Source organism: Echinops telfairi, unplaced genomic scaffold, assembly GCF_000313985.2.
Source record: "Echinops telfairi isolate 266 unplaced genomic scaffold, ASM31398v2 ScPeMD7_7472;HRSCAF=8510, whole genome shotgun sequence".
Lineage (NCBI taxonomy): Eukaryota > Metazoa > Chordata > Mammalia > Afrosoricida > Tenrecidae > Echinops > Echinops telfairi.
In genome coordinates, this window is record NW_022111376.1 from 6,071,457 (window position 1) to 6,082,049 (window position 10,593).

At 49.9% G+C, this 10,593-nt stretch overlaps 1 protein-coding gene across 2 annotated transcripts in view; it reads left to right on the forward strand.

The window, feature by feature from the left end:
- Nucleotides 1-9,718, forward strand: part of IDS (iduronate 2-sulfatase) — a 16,606-nt gene extending 6,888 nt beyond the window's left edge. Inside the window, exons 6-9 of one of the 2 annotated variants that reach the window (XM_045285498.1) lie at nucleotides 354-524; nucleotides 2,643-2,769; nucleotides 5,463-5,636; nucleotides 9,188-9,718. In XM_045285498.1, the coding sequence (XP_045141433.1) occupies nucleotides 354-524; nucleotides 2,643-2,769; nucleotides 5,463-5,636; nucleotides 9,188-9,249 (534 nt within the window). In that variant the 3' untranslated portion in view covers nucleotides 9,250-9,718. Of the gene's footprint in view, nucleotides 1-353; nucleotides 525-2,642; nucleotides 2,770-5,462; nucleotides 5,637-6,570; nucleotides 7,907-9,187 lie in introns of those variants that run through there. The other variant, XM_004715616.2, reaches the window with a different exon arrangement.
- The last annotated feature ends 875 nt before the right edge of the window (nucleotides 9,719-10,593 follow it).

Below are 10,593 nucleotides of genomic sequence, written 5' to 3' on the forward strand. Positions count from 1 at the left end.
CCCAGGAAACGGTTCCAGGAGCAGGAAGCCCTCTTCAGTGCCTGCCTTTCCCACCTTCCACCGGGGCACTGGTCAGAGCCCTGAGCCCCGGTCAGCACACCACCTTTCTCGGGCTGTCCTTGCGTCTCTGTGCCTCTGTGTGCTTTCCCCAGACCCTGAGTCGCCCATCGTTTTCTAGTCAGGCAGGAGGGCAGGTGTTTGTGTGAGGGGAGAGGGCTCTCAGGGCTCAGTGTCGGGTGCCCAGGTGGGAAGGGATGGGAAGCCCCTGTGTAAAAGCCATATGGGCCTCCAGAAAAGACGATGGCACACGGAGAGTGACAATCTTGTGTGAGCCTTTGTGTGCTCACCCCCAGGAGTTCCAGAAGTTGTACCCCCTGGAGAACATCACCCTTGCTCCCAACCCCTGGGTGCCCGCTGGCCTCCCGCCTGTGGCTTACAACCCTTGGATGGACCTCAGGCAGCGGGAGGACGTGGCAGCCTTGAACATCAGCGTGCCCTATGGCCCCATCCCGGTGGATTTTCAGGTACTGAGGACACTTGGGAACATGGCGGGCACTGATGATGCCATGCTATCGCTGAAGCCCTTGTTCTCAGGTAGGGGTCGGGTGGGCTCCTGTAGGTGTTTGCGATCCAGGTAGTGGCAGTGCTCAGGAGTCTTCCTGCCAGTTCAGCGACTTAGTCGATGTGATGGTGACAGCTCATCAGGCATAGGAGGTGGGTGATGTCCCTGCAGGCCTGCAGGGCCCTCAGGTGGCTTGGTGAGCAGGGCACCTCAGTACTTGGCAGCCCTTTGCAGTGTCATGGGGATGGAGCCACCACAGAGTGTAAGTCCTCAGGTTGACCAGGCAGCCAGTGTCTTCGGACATGCAGCAAAAAAACGACAGAGCCCGTAGTTCTGGAGACAAAAGGTCCATGTTGGCCTCAGCCGCGTGGGTCCTTCTGTGGGCCTGTGCCTTTCTGGTTGCTTCCTGGGAGCCTTGGACCTGAGTGACAAATGAGATCGACCTGGCTGGTTGGGTCCTCCATGAGCTTTGTGCTGCTTTCTTGCTGGCTGTTTCCCGGGGGGCCTTGCCATCTGCCTGAGCCACCTCTGTGCCAAGTCTCCACAGCTTGGGGAGGTGCAGCTCCCGTGGCCAGTCCCAGGTCCTAATCGGGCCTCACTCCTGATTCCCAGACCTGTGGTGGCCCTAGGGACCTACCTCCACTCTTCCTCTCCCTTTTGCACCCTCCAACTCCTGGACCTTGTCTGTCACTGCCCCCATTCGACCAGTGTGCCTGCAGCCCCCCTGGGACTCCTCGCTGATCTGGAGCTGACCTGTTTACTAACCTGCGGCCCGATGACGTCAGCTCCTTGCCGGGGGAGCTCTGTGGTCGACCACTAGGCACAGGCGTCCTCCCCCTCTCCCTCCTGTTGCATTCTCTGTATCACCTGCCCCATGGCCCCTGCTTTGGCCGCCTACTCCACCTCACTCTCTGGTCCTTTCTTGGATGCTCCTGCTCCAGGGAGCCTTCCTGGCTTTCTCCTGGGCTTATTCTCCTAGGTGGTCCCTGCCTCCACCAATAGTGTCCCTGGCTCCTCGCCTGTGCCCCCTCTCATGGGACCCTTGAATAGGACACGTCATCCTGACAGGTGGCTTGGGTCTCCAGCCCTCCTCATTTACAGACTGAAGACTGTCTTCTAGCAAGGCTAGGCTTCCCCAGCAGTCTAGAAGATTAACTGATTATCCTCTTCCCCACGTGAGAGAGGGTGAGGCCCGTGACTGCACTCATCCTGGTGGTGATGAGAGCCGCAGAGGCAGATGGCTGATAAGGCACAGGCTGGGAATGAGGCAGAAGTGGGGGGTGGTCTGATGGGTCAACGGTTCCTTGGCTGTGGGGAGAGGGGGGCACTCAATCTCCTTCCTGATCACTTGGGGATGAGGCTGGGCTCAGCAGCCCCGAGTAGGGGCCTGGGGGCGCCTTTTCCTCAGTGTATCTGCGGTGGTTTCCATGACAGTATTACAAAGTGGGTGGCTTCAAAGTGACAAATGTCAGCTCTCACGTTCTGGAACGCAGAAGTCCCAATGCCAGGGGTCAGCAGGGCCCTGCACTCTCTAAAGGCTCCAGTAGAGGAGTCAGTGACCCTGGAGTTTCTGGGAGCCCTTGGTGTTTCTTGGCTTGTACATTAGGAGGAGGACACCTGTCATTCGGTTTGGGTCACCCTTATTCATTATGGCCTCATTATGGCTGGATTATATTGTCCACTGTCCTGTTTCCAGGCATGGTTAGTGTCCTGGGTGTGAGGGGACACCCTGTACCTTACTGGCACTCATTAGGTCCAGCTGGACTCGGCCATGAAGGGTACTTTCCTTCTCCTCCATTGTTAGAAACGAGCCACACGTGACAAGCATGGTCCACGATGAACGGCCATCCCTTTGTGGGATGGGTTAGGAAGAGGTCAGAGAAAGGCCCACCAAGGGTCGACTCGCTTCTGAGCAAGCAGGGGGCCTGGTCGCCTCAGCATCTGCGCACAGATCCATCGTCTAGGTCCATATGACTCCGTGACGGGGACGCAGATGGTGGGGAAACGCTATCAAAGGGTCAGAAGGAACGCTCAGGAGAATGTGACCTCGGGCCACGATGTACTGTTTTAACGTTCGCAGCGGAAAATCCGCCAGAGCTACTTTGCCTCGGTCTCCTACGTGGATACGCAGGTAGGCCGCCTGCTAAGTGCTTTGGATGACCTTCAGCTGGCCGGCCGCACGATTGTTGCCTTCACCTCCGATCACGGTGAGTGTTTGGGGAAGCCCCGACTGGTTGGGAGATGGGGACAGAGCAGCGTTCTCTTGGTGAGTCAGCGCTGCCCAGAAGCTGCATGGGGTCTCTTGGGGCCAGAGGCAGATCTTGGTTGCTTAGTTGGGGAGAGTAGGCGGGCGGTTGCATTGGCCTTTTCCTTGGTGGACTCAGCAGGCACCAGCCCTCCCCATCTGAGGGGAGCTCTTCCAGCCCTCACGTCTGGGTTAGATCCAGAGCAGTCCTGGAAGGGACCCATCATCCCCTCTGTCCCCTCAGTCTAGAGCCTGAGGGTTCCTCTCAACTCTTCATCCTTTCTAAGGCGATAACCTACTTTGTCCATAAAGACCTGAGTTCCCCCAAATCACATGAAGATCCTTCCCAGTTCCTCAGCACTGGAGACACTGGCGGGAGTGGGGTGGGGGTGGTCTCCGCCTGAAAGGTGCTGACCAAGTAGAGCCTTTTACTGGAGACTTCCTATCACCTCTCAAGGCGTCCTGCAAGGAGGTGGCTCAGACTGAGTGGTTGCCTCTGATGAACTTCACTTTCCCCTCCTCATCTCCCATTCCTTGCTCCTAGGACTCCCCAGCAAACTGAGAGAATATTCCAAGCAATGCAGCCCGAACCGACTCACTGCCAGTGAGTTTGGTCTGGTTTGGAGAATGCTTGCAGTCTTAGGTCTCAGCAGAGTAGCCTCTGGTGTCTTCTTCGTCCCCACCGCAGGGTCCCTGACCTATCCCTGTCCCCTCTCTCATAGCTTCCTCCTCAGCAGACGTCATTCTTGCCTTTGCAGCTGCCTCCCAGGGAGTTTTTTCTTTGACAGAGGCTGCCTTGTGTGGTGACTGGTTGGGAACACCCTGCTGACGCAGAGGAGGCCCCAGCCTTCTGCTTGGGGGCAGGGTGGCCATGGTATGGATGACGCAACGTAGGATGCATGCACAGCAACCTCGTGGACAACCAAACAAAATGTTGCCCAGGCTGGCGCCATCCTCAGGATCGTTGGCACGTTCAAGTCCACTTTTGCGGCCACTGTGTACTTATTTTGAGTGCCTTACAACCTTGGGGACTCTGTTGGCTCTCCTTCAAGCAGGGTTATGTTTCGATCCATCCAGAGGGGCTTGCATGGCAGCTTTTCAAAAGTAGATCCCCAGGCCTTTTTTCTAGTCTGTTTTCATGTTGGAGCTCCGAGGAAACCTGTCCATCGCGGGTGACCCTGCAGGTATTTTGAAATATCAGTGGCATGGCTTCCAGTCTTACAGCCACATGCAAGCCACAACAGGGTGATGCACCAACAGATGGGGGGCGGCTTGCTAAAATCCGCACCGTCCTCTTTTGAAATGTCAGCGAGTCCCGGAGGTGCTATGGGATACGTGTTGCGTTATAATCACAAGGTTGGTGGTTCAAATCTCCCAACTGTTCCACGCAAAATCTAAGGCCGCCTGCACCCTTAAAGATTTAGTCTCACAAAAACAACAGCAACAACAAAACAAAAAACAACACCTATGTAGGATTGCTGTGAATCAGAATCGAGTCGATGGCAGTGGCTATTTGAAATAGCAGCCTCTCTGGTTGTCGTCTGGAAAATACACACGTATTTAAGAGTTGTCTTGGATCCCTGGCAGCTCTCTTGTCTTTTTGGGAGCACGAAATACCCTTTACTCTGTCATTGATGTGTGTGTACACATGCATTATATGTACATATTATATATATATAATCATTGTGACAGAATCCCTATATCCTACACTTTAGTAGTTTAGTCATATTAATAGTAGTCGTGCAATCATCACTACCATCAGTTCTAGAATATTTTCTTATATTCATTGTTATTAGCTCTCCATTTCCCTCCAGCCTTCTCGGTCCTGCCCGTAATAAGCCATTCATTCAGTCACTGTCTTTAAAGAGTTGCCTCTCTTGGATTTTACATTGCAGAAAAACCAGACCCCTAAACCGGAAAACAAACAAAAAACCACGCCCCCCAAAAAACCCAAGAAACGCCTCACTTGAAGAGAAAGCCGGAAATAGCGCAAACTGGAACAAATTTCAAATGGGTCCTCCAGGAGGACAAATGAAAAGGTGTCCGATTTTAACCGAACTGCTCTGGCAGTGATCCACTTTCCAGTGCACTCTGACAGCTCTGGGGTCAGACAGAGGGGATTCTCTGAGAAGAAAGAAGAAGTCTCAACTCTCATCAGATTGGGAATACGTGACTTGGAGTAGTCAAGCTAGTTTTGCAGTAGGCGTTTGAAATCAGAGCCCAGATGAGCTTAGTGGACATAGGGCAAGGTAGACACGAGGAGACCAGGTCCCTGAGATGAGTAGTCATAGGACAAGGTGGTGGTGGCACTGTGGCTTCCACCATTCTCTCACAACCAACAATGAGCCAGTCTTCCCCGGGGACGGGTATCCATGTGGGGCCCAAGTGCCCTCCAGAGCCTAAGGTGCATGCATGGTGCTAGGTCGCTTACACAACGGATAGCTTAGTTTCAGAATGTAATTTTTGTTCTTTTCAAGGTTTCACTCTTTACAGCAAATATCGGACTTGGACTACAGCTGGGTTCAAGTGCAATGGCTTCTTTTGTGGTCTCAGAGCTGAGTGCCCTTATCTTTTGGAAATGAAGTGGTAGCTAACGTGCAGCAGCTGGGATGGAATTTCTTCATTTCCTGTTATCCTGTGCTTTTTCTGAATCAGGATGGTCTCTTGGTGAGCATGGAGAATGGGCCAAATACAGCAACTTCGATGTCACTACTCGTGTGCCCTTGATGTTCTACGTTCCTGGAACAACGGCTTTGCTTCCGCAGGGAGGCGAGAAGTTTTTTCCTTACATCGACCCCTTTGATTCCACCTCAGAATTGATGCAGACAGGTATAAAGTATATTGAAGTGACATATTGCTTGAGCACTTGGCTACTAACTAAAAGGTCGGTGGTTTGAACCCACCAGCCTTGGAAACCCTGTGGGGCAGTTCTACTCTGTCTTGATAGAGTCGCTGTGAGTTGGAATTGACTCACGGCATACAACATTTGAATCACAGTTCAGGACTTCACACCGTCCAGTGTCATGTGTTGATGTCCCATTGGTTTTTGTTTTCCTTTGGCAGCTTATGCTTTTCATGGCATATCTAACAAATCATTGCGTATTCCAGTGTCACTAAGGTTTCCTCCTGTTTTCTTTTAAGAGCTGCATGACTTTGGCTTTTACACTTCAGTCTATCCATTTTGAGTTGGGTTTCATATATGGTGTTGAGGTAGGGGTCCAGCTTCACTCCTGTAGGTGGAGACGCATTTGTCCCAGCACCATTTGTTGAAGAGAGAAATTTAGATTCCAAGGAGTCACTATTACCTAAAAACTTAAAGCATGAAGCCAGTTACACTTCATACAGTCCAAATGCTCAATCACCACATGTGGCTACCATAGCGGACAGCACAGACATAGAACATTTTCATCATGCTAGAACTCGAGTTGTCCTAGATCACTGCTGATGGTGAGCTGGGTCCACCTGCCTTTTGGCCGGTTCCTCCTGTGTGCTGCTTTCTAGATAGTTGGCTAGAGACCGTGTAGCAAGCTGTTAGCCCAGTACGAGGTGGTGAGAGTGGTCAGATTATGCCCTGTGCCTTGGTCACACTTCTGACTCTGCTTAACTCAGGCATACTTCACTCGTCTCCAGCCTTGCTTCTAGAAGTCTGGCTAAAAGGAATTTTTGCAAAGGAAACAAGCAAGCGCACGCTGATTCTGCCCACTGGGTTTTGTGGCAGGCTTCTGTGATGTAACGGATTCTGCCATCTTGCTTCCTATTTTAGGCAGGCAAGCCAAGGGCCTCGTGGAACTTGTGTCTCTCTTCCCCACGCTCGCTGGACTGGCAGGGCTGCCTGTCCCACCCCGCTGCCCTGTCCCCTCCTTTCACGTCGAGCTGTGCAGAGAAGGCCAGAACCTTCAGAAGCACTTTCAGTTCGACGACTCAAAGGAGGCCTCATCCTTCCGCGGGAATCCCCGCGAGTCCATCGCCTACAGCCAGTACCCTCGGCCTGCAGACTCCCCTCAGTGGAATTCTGACAAGCCGAGTTTGAAAGATATAAAGATCATGGGCTACTCCATCCGTACCATAGATTATAGGTATACTGTGTGGGTCAGCTTCAATCCTGAGGAATTCTTGGCCAACTTCTCCGACGTCCATGCTGGGGAGTTGTATTTTGTGGATTCTGACCCCTTGCAGGATCACAACGTATATAATGATTCACTAGGTGGAGGCCGGCCATCGGCATGGATGCTTCCTTGAATATTGCCAACACAAAGGACAGGTGTCTTGTGCTGCTGAGAGAGGCTGTAGAGCTGGCTATTTCAGGACAACCCATCACATTGTCACATTGGAGGTTACCCAAGCGGTATGCAGTCAAAACCAGCATCAACAATTTGGCTTTAGGATTTGTTACAACCAAACCTCTTGAGTCAATTTTCCATTATTAAGAAAATGAACTGAAGTGCTCAATGAACAAAATTAAAACATCACCAGACCGTTCGATGTCATTGAAACACTAGGTAAATTACAGTAGAGAGAGAGAGAGAGAGAGAGAGAGAGAGAAGGACTATTTCGAGTGCAGACTTCCATAATGAACGCTGATAAGAAACCCAGTTTCCATACTGCTGAGCAGAGGCAGCACTCGGTAGCGAATGCCGTCCGGTGTGAAGCGAGCCATTTTAAGGAATTCTTCCTTGTCAAATGCTTCAGTGTTTATAAGTGAAGTTTGTGGAACAAGAAGGTAAGGTAGCATCTTAGCTAAGACGATGTCAGATCAGTCCACGTTCAAAGATGGTGTTTTTGGCTTGCTCACTAGGTGAGGCATCACTGGGTGAGGTAGATCAAGGCTCCTCTGAGAGTGACTTGTCTACATTATCTGTATCGCACCCATCACTTCCACTTTGCTTTCTACAGCCCAGTCTGTAAATTCCTTGGGACATCCTGACAGCAAGTCTCTAGCACCATCTCTTTCTCCACCGTTGTTTGATGACAAAAACTACACTTATTATGTCTTAAAAATATTTCCCCCCTTGCTTGCTTTCTGGAAAAGGAGCCCTGATGGCATAGTGGTTACAGGTTGGGCTGCTAACTGCAAGGTTGGCAGTTCAGAACCACCAGTTACTCTGTGGGATAAAGACAAGGCTTTCTACTCCCTTAAAGAGTTACAGCCTCGGAAACTCATGGGGACAGTTCTACCCTGTCCTATAGAGTTGCTATGAGTCAGTATCAACTTGATGGCAGGGAGTTTGTTTGAGTTTGTTTTCTGGAAGGGTGATTTTAATATCAAAACTTCCTCACCTCTGCCCTTGATGAAGTCATAAGCTGAACTGGATCGGGAGCCGTGTTTTCACCCCATGATCAAAGCCACCTCTGGGGTCCCCGTGGGGCCCCTTGCCTGTCCATTTGTCTCTGCTGAAAGTGATCTGTGAATGGGGTAGCCCCAGAATCCTTCAGCTCTTTTTGGCCTCCCTTTTAGAAGGATAGGCTGCATCTCTTGGTCTAAATCATGCTCTTCCAAACCGTCTTAAGAGTTGCCGCTGCTTTTCGTGCATCTGCTTACCTTTTGCCTGTCTCTGACGTACACAGTAATGAGCAGCCTCGCTCGGGTGTCCAGACATCAAAGCCACCACAGTCCTTAGGTTTGTGACTATACATGACCTTCCTTCAGTCTTGCTTAGCTGGATGTATTTGATTAATAGTTCTCTGGTCACTTTATTGATAGAAATCACCGTTTCTCTTGAGTAGGGCGTTGTTTCTTTGCTTTAGCTGAGAGAGAGTGATCCTGGAAGTTTGAGAACCACCTGGAGGCCTCATCTGAAGCTTTTCTGATTCAGCCACTCGAGCGGAAGAGCCTGAGAGTTTGCGTTTCTATCCACTCCCAGGTTAGGCTGAGTTCTGGTCAAGGAGTGCACTTTGAGAAACGCTGCTCTAGGTCTGTGCTCTCTGATAAAGGGAGCCACTAGGCACAAAAAGCTGGTTATACGAAAAGAGGTGGTTTTCTCCCCATGGCCACCTACTTGGAACCCCTGGTAACCAGTACTTCTCTTTTGTCTGGATGGGTTTGCCTAGTCTAGATAATTCATTCAATAAAGTGGGTTCATCCACTGTGTGCCCTTTTGTGCCTGCCTTCTCACTCCGCATGTGTGTCTGCAAGGTTCATTCATGTCGTCGCTTCGCATGGATCAGAACTTTATTCTTTATGGCAGTACCACATTGTGTTTTTCCCTTATCTGTTGATGGACCCTTGGGTTGTTTTTGCCTTAGGGTTATTGTAAATCATGCTACAGTGAACATTGATGTGCATGTATCTGAGTTTGTGCTTTCAGTGTTTTGGGGGTATTATATACGCAGGAGTGGAACTTCTGGGTAATGTGGTAATTCTGTGTGCTTCACTTTTCTAGGAACCACCAAATTGTTTCCCACAGTCCTTGCGCCATTTTACATCTCTTCTAGCAGTGCGTAAGGGTTCTGATTTCTCCATATCCTGTGTTTGGATAACACCTATCCTAGTGGATGTGAAGTGATATTGCATTGTGGTTTTGATCTGCATTTGCTTGATAACATGATATTGAGTATCTTTCCCATATGCTCATAAGCCATTTGTATATCTTCTGTAATGTCTATTTAAGTCTTTGGCCCATTTTTTTATGAGGCTTTTTGTTGTTGTTGCTCTTGAATTTTATACCCTTATCGGATACATGGTTCCCAAAATTTTCTCCCCTTCTGTAGGTTGCTTTTTTACTGTCTTGGTCATGCCCCTGGATACACATTATTTTATTTTGTTGAAGTCCAGTTTATCTAATTTTGTTTTCTTTTGTCAGTTGTACATTTCCTTAAGCCAGTGTCACTAAGGTGCATGCCTGGGTTTTTTTCTTTTTTCTTTTTTTAACATTTTATTAGGGGCTCATACAACTGTTATCCCAATCCATACACACATCAATTGTGTAAAGCGCATTTGTACATCGTTTCTCAAAACATTTTCTCTCCACTTAAACCCCCGACATTAGGTCCTCATTTTTCCCCTCCCTCCCCGCTCCCCCCTCCCTCATCAGCCCTTGATAGTTTATAAATGGGTATTTTGTCATATCTTGCCCTGTCCGACATCTCCCTTCAGCCTGGGTTTTTTTCTATTTATGATTTCTTTCATGTGTGACTTTTAGTCCTTATAGTTTGCTCAATTTTAAATTGCTTTTCGTATATGGCTTGCAGTGGGGTGCCAGCTTCACTCTTTTGTCAGTGATCTAGTTGTCCCCTACCCATTTATTGAAGAGATCAACCTAAGTTCCAAGTAATCAAAATAAAGGTTGAAAGAGCAGTTGCCACTTGCCCTCACCACAGTTCAAGTGGCTCCCTGTTGGTTAGCACAGATGTAGAACATTTCCTTCATGGAAGAAAGGCTCTTGATCAGAGCTGGTTCTCTCTCCTGTGTTTGCCCTCTCCCCTCTCCTGCAGGCACTTGTTCAGAGATGAGTGAAGTAGGGAGTGCCACTATGACAGTTGGCCTCTTTCTTGTCACTGCCATTGCCATTGCCATCACCCCAGCCTTCCCTATCTTGCCAAGTAGCTTACCGTTCCCCCCTCTTTCCTCCCTCGTTCCTCCAGGAATCCATGTGTCTTCCTAGAATCCCTCTTTAATTTCCCCTTTAAGAACACCGTCAGTGCCTACTACTGGGTCTAGACGACCTCCGCAGAGCAGTCCGAGTCTTCCCTCGATCCCACGATTCCCCTTTCCTAGGCGACCAGCTCATCACTGGTCCCCACTTACCCTTGCAAATTCCTCCCTCTCCCAGTTCCTAAGTTGCCCGCC